The sequence below is a fragment of the Ailuropoda melanoleuca genome, chromosome 20, assembly GCF_002007445.2.
Source record: "Ailuropoda melanoleuca isolate Jingjing chromosome 20, ASM200744v2, whole genome shotgun sequence".
Lineage (NCBI taxonomy): Eukaryota > Metazoa > Chordata > Mammalia > Carnivora > Ursidae > Ailuropoda > Ailuropoda melanoleuca.
In genome coordinates, this window is record NC_048237.1 from 9,566,391 (window position 1) to 9,580,685 (window position 14,295).

At 35.8% G+C, this 14,295-nt stretch overlaps 1 protein-coding gene and 1 pseudogene across 12 annotated transcripts in view; one reads left to right on the forward strand and one right to left on the reverse strand.

Moving 5' to 3' along the window:
* Positions 1 to 14,295, reverse strand: part of HEATR5A (HEAT repeat containing 5A) — a 119,397-nt gene that overhangs the window by 88,610 nt on the left and 16,492 nt on the right. For 10 of the 12 annotated variants that reach the window (XM_034648514.1, XM_019798947.2, XM_002918513.4 and 7 more), the window contains 5 exons: positions 8,229 to 8,428; positions 6,744 to 6,955; positions 5,196 to 5,304; positions 2,087 to 2,236; positions 1,108 to 1,282 (listed from right to left, as the gene is read on the reverse strand). In XM_034648514.1, coding sequence (XP_034504405.1) covers positions 1,108 to 1,282; positions 2,087 to 2,236; positions 5,196 to 5,304; positions 6,744 to 6,955; positions 8,229 to 8,354 — 772 coding nt within the window. In that variant the 5' untranslated portion in view covers positions 8,355 to 8,428. Of the gene's footprint in view, positions 1 to 1,107; positions 1,283 to 2,086; positions 2,237 to 5,195; positions 5,305 to 6,743; positions 6,956 to 8,228; positions 8,429 to 13,265; positions 13,389 to 14,295 lie in introns of those variants that run through there. The other 2 variants (XM_034648513.1, XM_034648515.1) reach the window with 2 other exon arrangements.
* LOC109489521 lies at positions 10,294 to 10,628 on the forward strand (annotated as a pseudogene).

Below are 14,295 nucleotides of genomic sequence, written 5' to 3' on the forward strand. Positions count from 1 at the left end.
TGACATGCTGTACTTCCTGTCCCCTCCTATATCTGGTTAAAAATCACTAGCTTTAGAAAAAAAAAAAATTTCCCTTTATATAACTATAAACAATTTCTCCAGCAATGCTTCTCGAACTTTAATGTGCATATGAGTTATCTGGAGATCTTGTTCAAATGATAATTTAGATTTAGTAAATTGTGTGGGGCCCGGGTTTCTGCATTTCTTACAAGTTCCCAGGTGATGCTAGTACTCCCGATCTGCAGATATTTGAGGAGTAAGTTTCTGAAGAAAAAACACATTTTCATTTGTGTGAGACTGTTTCTTCTTTGGATACAGAATGATAAAGCAAGTTTTCAGTTATTCATCAATGTTTTATATACACTGTTAATTAAACCCAAGCAAACTCTCTTGTTTTCAAAAATACCCCATCCTTGCTCACTGCCTAGAAGCATATAAAGAAAAAGTAACACAAAGCAAATTGTCCAAGTACAGTGAATTTCAAATACCTGTTGTTTGGAATTATTTACATCACTGCTCCCTTATACCAATCTAGAAAATGGCAAGCCGAATATAGGTAATCAAATTCAGGTTGCTTAAAAAAGAATTAAGATTTAGGGGCGCCTGGGTGGCACAACGGTTAAAGCATCTGCCTTTGGCTCAGGGCGTGATCCTGGTGTTATGGGACCGAGCCCCAGATCAGGCTCCTCCGCTATGAGCCTGCTTCTTCCTCTCCCACTCCCCCTGCTTGTGTTCCCTCTCTCGCTGGCTGTCTCTATCTCTGTCAAATAAATAAATAAAATCTTTAAAAAAAAAAAGAATTAAGATTTAGATCATATCTATTATTGGATAACAATTAATAATTTACTTAAAAAAAGGTTATAATATAAAGATGATGACTGAATAAAGTTTCTTCAAGAGTTTATGTTTTTCCTCAAATTTTTACTGAACTGTTTGAAAATGAGATCTTGGGACCTACAGCAATGTCTACAAACTAAAATTGATTTATAAGATATCCTGCCTCTTTTCAAAATTAATAATGGGTAGTAGTAATACTACATTGTGTTTGTTTAAACCAACTGGGAAAAAATTACAACAGACATTTTGAAAATAATTATATAAATTTACCTGCTCCTGGATGTTTAGAAATTATAGCTTTAGCCAACACTGTGCCTAGTAGTTTTGAAACTGAAATCCGCACATCATAATTGGAACCTTCAAAGGACTTAAAACATAATGTGGCCACACTATCCAGGTCTGTACTCCACATAAAGATGGCCTCTTTCTGAAGTTCAAGGAGACACTATTTAATTGAAAAAATAGACATTAATGAAAAACAAAATGTAAATGCAGGTTTAGATCTATATAAGTTGTAGAAACTATCAAAATCTAACAAAAATTATATACAAATCCAAAGTTATCTAAACAAAAACTGCAGAGACAACAAATGAATACTTATTAAAAGACATAAAAATTATACTATATAAAACAATGTGTCCACAGAGGGTGGGAGGAGAACCCATTCTAACTCAGTAGGTTAGGAAAAATGTCTTTAGAACCAATCTGTTGGCTACGAGCAATTGTGAGAATAATTACAACATAAACAACTTTACTGTCCTATCTGACCAACTGTATTAGGAAGGCCATGATAATTCTGCTGAAGATCACAAGACTTGGCCTAGATCTGCAGAGGACTAAACTGCCTTATTTTTATTCTGTTTCCTAGCTTGCAAAAAGTGACACATTCAAAAGAAATTAAAATGTCAAAATCTAAATCCTAGACTTAAAAAAAAAAGGCATGATAAAAACAAATCACTTTCAAATAACATAAACTTATGTAAACTTTAGTTTACAGAACCACAGAGAGGAAGCATAGTAGAGTGAAAGGAATACTTAGGGTCTGGTAACCTGAATTCCCCACCCTCCAACAATATGCTGTGAATTTGGGAAATTCACGTAACTCTCTGGAACTCAGTTTCCTCCTATGCTAAAATAAGATGGGCTGTCTATCAAGGCTGTAGCCGAGATCATGTAGCTGTTAACAAGGATACTAATTTTCTTTTCTTTATATTTATTTTGAGAAATCCTGCTTACTAGACCATTTTACCTTTGCAGCAGCACAACGAACAGCCATGGATCTATCTGTTAAGCAGGATTTAGCAGCTTTATAAACATCCCTGTGACAAGGTGTAGCAGCAGCTCCTAGTCCATTCAATATAGTTTGCAGACTCAGCATAATCTCATATCGACCCTGAGACTACCAAAAAGAAAAAATTTAAATAAGAAAAAAATTTCACTGTGAAAAGTAGCATTATCAAAATTGTTCTCATACATTAGTGAAATACTTCAATATCTATATATACTAACCAACCCATCTGACATCAAGAAACATTAACAGCTGTTATTTTATGAAGTGTTTACTATTTGAAAAGTGTTATGTGTATACATTGTATTTCAACACAACACAAAGGGCTGATGTGAAGATTAAATGAAATCATATGAAAAATCCTAGCACAAAGCTTGCAGTTGTTGTTAAGCATTCAATAAATGGCTGCTATTAATGAGGTAACACGATAAAAGTTCAGGGACCACCACCTAGCAGCTAGGTGACCTTGGGCAAAACCATTTATCTATTAAATGGACATATCCGCTTCACAGGCTGTTGTGAAGATCAAACAAGTTACTACGTGCAAAATGCTGAGAATAGTGCCTGACATATAATAAATGCTCAATAGATTTTATAACCATTAATACTTAATCATTTTCTGGGCTGAGAAGTTTAACTCAGAGGACAAAAGTTTGGCATTTAGACTTAAAAAGACCTAGGGATGAATCTTGGCTCTAATCCTTAGCATCTGTGTGACTTTAATTTTCTTACTTATTTCTCCATCTGTAAAATGAGAATAAGATGAACCTCATACAATTTGAGAAGTAAATAAGCCCTTGTGGGGAAAATATTCACCACAGTGCCTGGTACATAGAAATACTCAAAAATAGTGGTTGCTTATATTACTGATATTTTAATAAACACCCCAAATGATTTCTACATCCCAGGAAGTTAAGGACACTAAAGATAAGTAAAGTTGGGAGAAGACAAAGGTCAACACCATTTTCATAGGAATTAATTTATCTTTGTCCAAAGAAGCACAACAGTAATTAATAGGTGCACATAACAAAATGGGTCCCAAGGTGAAACTTCTGAACTTTTTTCCTATCCCAACTTTATGTTGTCTGTTACCGAAGGGTGTGAATCAAAGGCGGGAACTCTTTGGATATCTCCAACATGTTGCAGAACCTGATTAACTAAGTCAGAAAGATAAAAAATAGCAAGAAATAAAATCCTCAGCAATAACTTTAAAATTTCTGAGACTTATAGAGTAATCCCATTAACCATGGGGCCTAAAAAGATTATAGCTTAACTCCATTAAGTGGAAAAAAAGTTTAAAGTGACCATTCCTCAGCAGATGAAAGTTCTTACAAACATTTCCTTTTAAATAAAACCCAATTTACAGATGTTAACAATCTTTTCTGCTGAATCACTTTCTTCAATCTTTTAGCAAACCACTGCTTAGAACTGATCTGAGTAGATTCAATCATGAGTTTTTTGTTTCGGACTTCACTTCTTAAAGTTCTTGAATAAGCTACGTTCTTTTTTTTTTTTTTTTAATTTAATTTATTTTATTTTTTTAAATAATCTCTCCACCCAGCATGGGGCTTGAACTCACAATCAATAGTCGCATGCTCTATTGACTGAGCCAGCCAGGCACCCCAAATCAGCTATGTTCTTCTCAAAATTTATCATATTTTACATGTGAACTTTCAAATTCAGGTCGTGATCTCAGAGTCTTGAGATCGAGCTCTGTGTCAGGCTCTTTGCTCAGTGTGAAGTCTGCTTCGAGTTTCTCTCTCCCTCTGCCCCTTCCCATTGCAAGTGCTCTCCCCTCTCTCTCAAAAATAAATAAATGTCTTTTAAAAAAATGTGTGGGCAACTAGATGGCATTTTTTAAAAAAATTTTATTATTTCTTTGACAGAGAGAGGGAGAGAGAACGAGAACAAGCAGGGGGAATGGCAAGCAGAGGGAGAGGGAGAAGCAGGCTCCTGCTGAGCAAGGAGCCTACTGCGGGGCTGCATCCCAGGACCCTGGCATCTTGACCTGGGCTGGAGGCAGCCGATTAACAGACTGAGCCACCCAGGCAAACCACTAGATAGCATTTTTAAGAATTATTTCAGAGCTTCTTTCTAGACTTGTTTTCTAGGTAAAGTTAGAAAAACAACTAGCATGTTGTTTTTAATTTTAAAGGTGCTGAGTTATCCTTAAATATTAGGGACCACAGACTTAAAATTTTTGATAAACACACACACAAATGCTTTAATTTCAAAAATGATTGGTGAGGGGCGCCTGGGTGGCTCAGTCAGTTAAGTGTCCACCTTCAACTCAGGTCATGATCCCAGGGTCCTGGGATCCAGCCCTACTTCGGGCTCCCAGCTTCTCCCTCTGCCTCTGCCCCTCCCTCGCTTGTGCGCGCGCTTTCCCTCTCTCTCTCTCTCAAATAAATAAAATCTTTAAAAAAAAAGATTAGTGAAACTATAGATGACAAGAAATTACGGTATCTTGGAAGTCAAATGAAGAGACAGTTACAAAAACAAAGGGTATTCCACAGTGGTAAATGATCACAAATCTATAAGGCTAATAAGGCAGAGAATATATTCCCCTGGCAACTAAAAGGTCAACCAGATCCTGGTCATACTAATATCCTACTTGCTCCTTCCCAACCTGATTATATTCCTTATTCCTTTCTGATGCCATCAGATATACAGTAGTTACCAACTATGTATCTACATCCTTGTCGACAAGCACCTGCTGTAGTACTAGTATTAGGGGAAAAGGTGATGTGAAAGGAAGAAGCAGGGATGGTTTTTTGAGAAATACCTTAGCTTTTGCTGATTTGGATTTATCCAAAATCGTAAATTGCATTACTGATTTTCTAATAAAGATTTAATATACAAAAGTGAGATGTGCATCTCCTAGAAATATTTCATTTATGGATATATTTACACATATAACCTATGTACGCTTACCACGGGTAAAGCACTTTTATTGGTTCAAGAAACCATAAAACACAAAACCATAAAATACTTTTTATTCTTTTTCTTTTCATGTAATAAAAATTATAGTTTATCTTTTTATTCTTTGGTTGAACTTGTGGTTACTCACCTCTGCACTCTTCATAGCTTTAAGAATATTCCCCACTGTATCGGTAAAGGTGTTAACCAGTATTCTACCCAACTTCTTGTACAAGGAACCCAAACATACCACGGCAGCACTGAAACAACATTTAGATTAGAAATCAGTCATGAGTGAAAAAACGGGAATAAAAAAAATCTTAGACTATGTAAAAGTGACTGTTTAATTTTATCTTTAAAGGATAAAATTGCCAGAATCTATTCCACTATTAAATCCTAAGGTATGAGGCTTGCATCAATACCAAATAATTACACTTTCAATAACAACAATTTAAAAAAAATGTATCTTCAAATAATTGAAACCTCAGCCCAAAGATTCCATTCCCTCAAATTATTTTATAAAATAATTTTTCATAAACTGACCTTCATATATTAGATAATCAAAGATAATCTTAAAGATATAAGATAAGAAAAACAGGAAATAATATTCTTATCAAGTCTGAAATCGGAAAACTTCAAGGGAAAATATATTGTTATAAGTTAAAAATTAGATCAACTAAAATTTCTGTAAAATTACTATTGTGGAACCATACATGGCAAACTACTATCTCTAAAATAACAGATGAAAAAATGAATCCTATGGAGAAAGAAACTAAGCTGTTCTTTTTAGGGGCTCAGAAGAGTATTTTTCTATGTGATATTTACTATTAACTTTTACTACTGAAAGTTAATAAATTAAAAGACCACCCAAGATGTGAAGAACTCAAAATACTTTTCTCTTAAACACTTAAGGGCTAAGATTTTTTTTTTTTTTTTAAAGATTTTATTTATTTATTTGACAGAGATAGAGACAGCCAGAGAGAGGGAACACAAGCAGGGGGAGTGGGAGAGGAAGAAGCAGGCTCATAGCAGAAGAGCCTGATGTGGGGCTCGATCCCATAATGCTGGGATCACGCCCTGAGCCGAAGGCAGACGCTTAACCGCTGTGCCACCCAGGCGCCCCAAGGGCTAAGATTTTTGTAATTATCTTTAAAACACTTTTTAAAATAGTTGACATGTATTAGTTTCAGGTGGGCAACATAGTGATTTGACAATTATAAACATTACAAAATGCTCACTACAGTAAGTATAGTTATCATCTGTCATCATACAATGTTATAACGATATTATTGATGATATTCCCTAGGCTGTACTTTTCATCCCTGACTTATCTGTTTTTATAGCTAGAAGTTTGTACCTCTTAATCCCCTTTACCTGTTTCACTCATCCCACTACCTATTCCCCATTCTCGCAACCACCAGTTTGTGTTCTATATTTATGAGTCTTCAACTGCTACATGTTTAGTGAGACAGTTTTGATTCCCAAATCAAGACTTCAAATGTCTACAATATTTTTTGGAAGAACAGTCTCTCAATCAAAGGGAAAATGTTAGATTTTTTAAAAAGTTAGATTTAAAAAATTAGTGAAACAATTTGTATTCAGTTTCAAAATAATTATTAAGTAGTTTGGGTTCTTTAGAAAAATGATTCAACAAGGAAGCACTATTTTATTTTACATTTAGTTTTAATATTTAACTTACAGTTTTGTGGGAAGATAACTTGGAGAATCATCTTTGCTACGAATAAGATCATTACATTTGTCGATTGTCTCATAAACAGAGAATGTGTCACCAATACTATAAAGAACGCCTAGATTTTTAGCAAGGAGTTTGCGGGTAGGAGGCCCTGGGGAGCTGTTCAACAAAGATAGGAGCTGTTCAACAAGAGTCTTCTGTTTCTCCTTTACATCACTCTAGAAAGGAAGGTAACAAAAAAGACAATTCAGAGTCACATAATTACATGTAATCTTCTAATATGATTTTTCTTTCATGTATTTAAGAATTAAAAACTCCAGAAAAATACAAAATTATTTTGACTAAAAATTACAAATAAGTTGGTAGTATAGTCCTCACACCACACAAGGTTGTCTGCTGCCCTGCAGATACCTCCAAAAAATAATTTCTAGGCAATGATATACTGGAGTCTCTGTGAAGAAAGATAAGGGTTCTATTTCTTCTATATCTTTCTTCTTCTGTTGGAAGGTAGAGCAAATTTGTGTTTTAACCGGAGGTTCTTTGTTATTAAGTCTCTGCCCCATATATATCTGTAGAAATATGCAGCAACCTATAATCTATCACACGTTGACCTTGTAACGAATGACTGTGTTACTCAGATCTTTTTCCAAGTTTACTGAAATTTTCTTTTTACAAGCTTATGCATCTAAATGCCAGTAATGTTACTCCATTTTACTTGCCTGCTTTCTGAAAAAGGAGTACAGAATACCATTATAATAGTAACAGTATCCAAGTGCTAAGGCATAAGCTTCCACAAGGAAGTATTTGTCAGTACATGGATTTTTGTTTTGTTAAAATTCCAAATGTCTCCATGAGTAGTGTCTCTGCACTACTTCTGCATTATATATGGTATTGTTATTATGTAGAAGAATATCCTCATTTTTAGTAGGAGATGCACGCAGACGTATTTAAGGTGCAATACCACCTCATATGGCTCAGTAAATGAGTCAATCAAATAAGGTAAAATGTTAACTGCTGAATGTATGTGAAAAGCATGATTGATTTATTTCCTTTTTTGGAAACTATTTCATAAGCTTAAGAGTGAATATGTTTGCTAAAAGACTTTTAAATTCATATTCTCCTAAAAGAGCTCACAACTTTTTAAAAGTGAAACTCCCATTATAATATTTAGTAATATATTACACAGGGGCTTCAGGAATATGAAGGTGAAGAAGATAATGAAAATGAAATCTAACAGACTGTGGTTTATAGTTAGTTTTTTATATTTTCATATATTTTTAAAGTAATATAAAAAACATTGGCTGATTTCTTCCTGCTTTTTGAAAGAATAAACTGTATGTAATGTAATATTTCATTATAAACTCTTAATAAGGTCTGGCATTCAAAAGTTAATTTAGGTTATTCTGGACAGAACAAGAAAAGCAAACCAAAGGACCTAAACATTACCTGGCACTTAAAAAAACACAAAAAAGTTTTTGCAATTTTACCCACCCTGCTGGTTGCCAGCAAGAGCTTCTCCAGATATCTCAACCAATCGAAAATAAACTCTGCCTTCTGAACTTCACCTAGTTGATTGTATGCTTCTTCATTCAGCAATAAGCTATGAGCTAATTCCATTCCTTGCAGAAAATTCTCCTAGCTGGTCACAATTCTTCTCATTAAACTTCAGTCAATATACCTAAGAGAAAATTCTGTAATAGAGGAAAAGAACATATTTAAAAAGGAAGGCAAATGTAAGACTAGAAATCTTCCACAGAAAGCACAAAGCATAATTAAATTGGGAGACAATTTTTATAATAGCTCTAGGGTGAAACTGGGAAATCCCAACACTAAACTCTTTTTTTTTTTTTTTTAAAGATTTTATTTATTTATTTGACAGAGATAGAGACAGCCAACGAGAGAGGGAACACAAGCAGGGGGAGTGGGAGAGGAAGAAGCAGGCTCATAGCAGAAGAGCCTGATGTGGGGCTCGATCCCATAACACCGGGATCACGCCCTGAGCCTGAAGGCAGACGCTTAACCGCTGTGCCACCCAGGCGCCCCCCAACACTAAACTCTTAACAATGATACAAAATTCACCTTAAACTCTTAACAATGATACAAAATTCACCTTTGACTCCTTTTTTGGGAGAGCGGACAGGCAAAGCAGAGAAGCATTATTGATATTCATATGTAAAAATTTGCTAAACAGAAGAGACATTTCATTAAAATTCTAAAAAAATTTAGGTTAGGCTACTCAAGTGTTAGATTTTCAATTTTCTTTGTAGGGTAAATACCCTTTTATTAAAATAAAATGGGTCATGGGTACATATCAACAAATGACCAAAAATCCAGACCTCCTACTAAAACTCTATAGAGCTTGACCTCTCCATGGGCACATATCCTGTCATTTACCTGGAGACTGAAATGAAAGGACTTAGTTCCTATTAGCATCTGTTCCCCCAGACTAATAACGATACTGCATGTAGCTTGAGGCTAGGAGTTTTAGGAAAAAGTCTCATCTCAACCAGAATAGTCTTATCCCTGTGAGCCTTATGAAAGCAAAGTCCTGTTTTTGAAGGCGCATAGATGGATGTTGTCCAGGGACTATAGCAATAAAGATCATATCTGCTCTGACCCAGATCCAAAGTGGCCTTCATTTCTGCTGTAGCAAATAATCAAAAAAAGACAGAGTATATTTTGTTTGGTTTTGTTTTTTAAAATCCATAAGTACGTCCTGGGCATACACTTTCCAGAACATAAATAACATGTAAGTGTACACACATACACACAGACATTTATACGATGACATCTTGATTATGGAATTTTTTTATTTTTAGGAGGATCATGTTCAAGTTTATAGCAGTAAAGCAACATGTGTACAACTCATTTTTGAATAATTAAGTGAATCAATCAGCCATAAAATATGGCAAAATGTTAACAGCTGTATGTAGATAATGGGTATGTGAATGGTCATTTTACTATTCTTTACTTTTTCTGTATTTTTTAAAAGAGCACAATAGAAAAAATTATTTAAGAAATTAAGAAACACATAAGCGGGGTGCCTGGCTGGCTCATGGTAGCACATGAGATTCTTGATCTTGGGGTCCTCAGTTTGAGCCCCACATTGGGTACAGAGTTTACTTAAAAAAAATTAAAGAAAATGAGAAGGGAAAAGCTTAAGAAAAAAAAAAAACACACAAGCTGGCTTTAAAAAAAAATCATCACTAATACTTATGAGACAACTATCATCAACAACATTAAATAGGGAAGGCATTACATATATAGAAGATGGGTACTCCTACTCACTAATGTACCAAAAATAAATTTGATAAATTATAAAACTCCTACCTAAACAAAAACAGGTAATGAGAATTGCATGGAAATATAGACAGAATGCTACCGGTAACTAAACTAAAAAAATTTAAATACATAGTTCATATTCCCCCTAAACAAATCTCAATCTTTTACAGAGATGTCAGTAAGTAAAGATGTGTTAGAAAATCAGATGGGAGTCTCTCCACCAATTTGGAGCCTGTGGAGGCCTGCTGGGAATAGGACTCCTAAAATGACAAATATGTCTGGAAGGCTGTGGTCTAGGGCCATTTTTGCTGGCTATAAGTGGGGTCTCCAGAACCAGAGGGAGCACACAGCTCTTCTTAAAATTGAAGGTGTTTATGCTCGAAATGAAACTGAATTCTATCTAGGCAAGAGATGTTCTTCTTATCTGTACAAAGCAAAGACCACCACAGTGACTCCTGGTGGCAAACCAAACAAAACCAGAGTAATCTGTGGAAAAGTAACTCGGGCTCATGGAAACAGAGCAAGGTTCATGCCAAATTCCAAAGTAATCTTCCTGCTCAAGCCATTGGCCACAGAATCCATGCAATACTGTACCCCTCAAGGATTTAAATTTAATGAAAAGTAAATAAAGATGTAGATTTGTTCTCTTGTAAAAAAAAAAGAAAGAAAGAAAGAAAGAAAGAAAAGAAAAAATCAGATGGGAGATCTAGGGAAGGCTTTTCTTTCATTCTTTTTTTTCTCTCAGAGGGTTTACTGGGATAAAATTACCTATAGTATCAGAACATCATAATTAATATAAATGTGAGAAGAGTTTCCTTATAAGACAGTAGTCACAAACTGGTACAGTTGGCCAAATTTAGCCTGCAACATATTGGGGGGAAATGGACTTACTAACATTTAAACATAAGATTTTACATGAAAACCTGCGTCCATATTCCCATATAGCAACAAATGGCTAAATCTAAGAGAAGAACCCTCCAGCAGGCCACAGCAGCCACCTGGCCTGCCTCATTCATTTACATTATTTGCCAACTTCTCTCAGTATTTAAGTTTTCAACTCCTACTCTTTACCTTACTTGCATCCCTCTGGCTTGGGTCAATAATCCAGATTCTGACTATAATGCTGCCCCAGAGGCCAAAAGGCAGCTATTACCAATCCAAACCTACCAAGTCTGTGTGCTGCTTTAGCCATCTGGGTTGTGCACTTCCAGTGAGTCTTGCCTACCTGCCCAATACTACCTATAACCTGGTACCTACAGTCCTAAAAAAAAAAAAAAAAAAAAAGGCACACTAGGATTTTCAGGAATGTCAATTTTAAGAAACAAGACTATAAACAACAGTGCTAACAAATTCACTTTTACAGAGCCAAATAAATTTTTAGATTCTTGTTTAAATAAATCTTCCTTTCTTAACTATCAAAGCCAACTGACCAAAATATACACAATTAAGGAAAAAGTTAACGCTAGAGAAACGGTTTCTGGAAGAAACCCCTAGCTATACAGAAGGTGAAAAGCAGGTGTGCACTCAATATCTATGATTGTCTAAGGGAAAAAAAAATTACCTCAGTATCATAGAGAAAATATCTTACAACTACCATGGCAAATCAAAGTCCTATCTTAAGAATCAAATTACCCTTTTTAGAGGTCATTAGGATTGCTGAAGAGACTTTTTTTTTCCTTAGGCAGCAGCAATACTGTGGTGTAAAATGATCTATCAAGAAGCAAAATAGCTAACACAATGCAATAATAAATAATTCAGTAAAAAGCTTGAGATCATAAGCAGGGCAGAGTTATCTCCAATGTCTTTAGTACATTCCTCATATAAATGTAGACAATTCATATTAGTAATCCCACATCTAACCACCCAACTCTAAAATGCACCTGTGATCTCCATGTATGCACTATCAATGGGGTCAGCAAACGCTTTGTGCAAGTAACATGTTCCTGTTCTTATCTGAAGTTTCACTTTAGAAAGATGAATACAAACGCAGTCAATATACTGTATGTTTTAATATAACCACACCCTACAACTATATGTATCTGGAGACTGCTTATTTTTCTAACTTTCTCTGATTTCCCATTTTTAAGCTTCTTTTGAGATCACAGAGTGATTAGTTTATTAAAAGTGAAGTTATATTACAATATATTTTTCAAACTGCAATTATATTACTTGAAAAAAATATTTGTTAAACTACTGCTCCCACTGTAATGACAGCCATTATTTTTGACAAAGCTAACACTTATTGGCCACTTAATATAATTGCTTTATATTTTCTCAAATAATTCACAAAATTGTTCAAGAAATAGCCAGCTATTTTGGCCTTGGAAATTTGGAAATTGAGGATGAGGAAACTGAGGCACAGAGAAACTAAGAAGCTGTCCTAAAGTCACAACGAACTTGGATGTATACTTAAGCAGTCTGACTCTAGATATATGTGCTTTAGCCACCAGATACTCTACTGCCACTCTTTCATCCAATCGAGCCCCTCAAACACCTCAAAATCAGCCATTTTAAAAAAGCTTAGACATGAGAGAATTTGTGGATAATATGGAAGAGTACACTGTCCTATTTCCTAAAAATGCAATACCAGATTCCTTATTTTAATAAGTAGCAGAATCTAGTAATAAAACAGTTACCAAAAAGATTCCTCAGGGTATTCATAGTGTATACTATGAATCTCCACGAATGCATTGTAATCTGAAGTATTAATCAAAACACAGCACAACAGTAATTTCCAGACCTAAGTAAGCTGTCCCATGGAGAAACATTAACATGTACCTGTTATAGACACTTGTCCTGTATTTTAAAGAGGTACACAAGAATATTACTTTTTTTTTTTTTTTAGAATTTATTTAATTTATTCCACAGAGATAGAGACAGCCAGTGAGAGAGGGAACACAGTCAGGGGGAGTGGGAGAGGAAGAAGCAGGCTCATAGCGGAAGAGCAAGAGCCTGATGTGGGGCTCGATCCCATAACGCCAGGATCACGCCCTGAGCCAAAGGCAGACGCTTAACCGCTGTGCCACCCAGGCGCCCCAAGAATATTACTTTACAGGGGCACCTGGGTGACTCAGTTGGTTAAGCGTCTGCCTTCCACTCAGGTCATGATCCCAGGGTCCTGGGATCCAGTCCCGTACTAGGCTCCTTGCTCAGCAGGGAGCCTGCTTCTCCCTCTGCCTGCCCTCCCCCCATTTGTGCTCTCTCTCTCTGACAAATAAATTAAAATCTTAAAAAAAATAATATTACTTTACAGTCAAATATCATATATGCTGGGCGCCTGAGTGGCTCAGTCGTTAAGCGTCTGCCTTTGGCTCAGGGCATGGTCCCGGAGTTCTGGGATCGAGCCCCACGTTGGGCTCTTCCGCTGGGAGCCTGCTTCTTCCTCTCCCACTCCCCCTGCTTGTGTTCCCTCTCTCGCTGGCTGTCTCTCTGTCAAATAAATAAATAAAATCTTTAAAAAAAAAATCATATATGCTAACATAAAGCCATTGGTTGAACTAAGCTTACAAATGTCCTTCAATGCTTTTTAGATCGTACATTTTTCTTTTTTTTTTTTAAAAGATTTTATTTATTTATTTGACAGAGAGAGAGACAGCCAGCGAAGAGAGGGAACACAAGCAGGGGGAGTGGGAGAGGAAGAAGCAGGCTCCCAGCAGAGGAGCCTGATGTGGGACTCGATACCAGCACTCTGGGATCACGTCCTGGGCTGAAGGCAGACGCTTAATGACTGAGCCACCTAGGCGCCCCTAGACCATACATTTTTCTGAGGCGCTGTTTACTTCCTTTGGAATAACTCTTTGTATGTTGTGTATGATACTCCTAGTAACTCAATCATACTTTTCATCCTTGAAGTCTTCTATATTGAGAAAAGCAGGAACTGTGTACTAGACCTAAGGTTCTAAAGTACTGTCCTAGTACTATGACTCTCAAAGTTGGATATCCCCAGCTGTGTGCCAACAGAATACACACACTGGAGGATCAAATTTTACTTAACCATTTCCCCTCTGATATTAACTTAAAACATTATATTAAAATAAATATACATTTAATATGCACTAGAAAGCAAAACTAATAAAGTGTTTCAGGATAAAACATGAACCTTCAGAGAAATTCTAAGCATGATAAGGCTTTCTAGACATCTTTTAATAAAATCACCCCCCCTACCCCGCCAAAATTCACTCCCCTCTGCTGGTAAGAATACTAGTTTAGTGGAAATGTTTAAGAACAACTAAGCTGCTAGTAAGCTGAACTAAATGAACTGCCATTTTTATAGTTC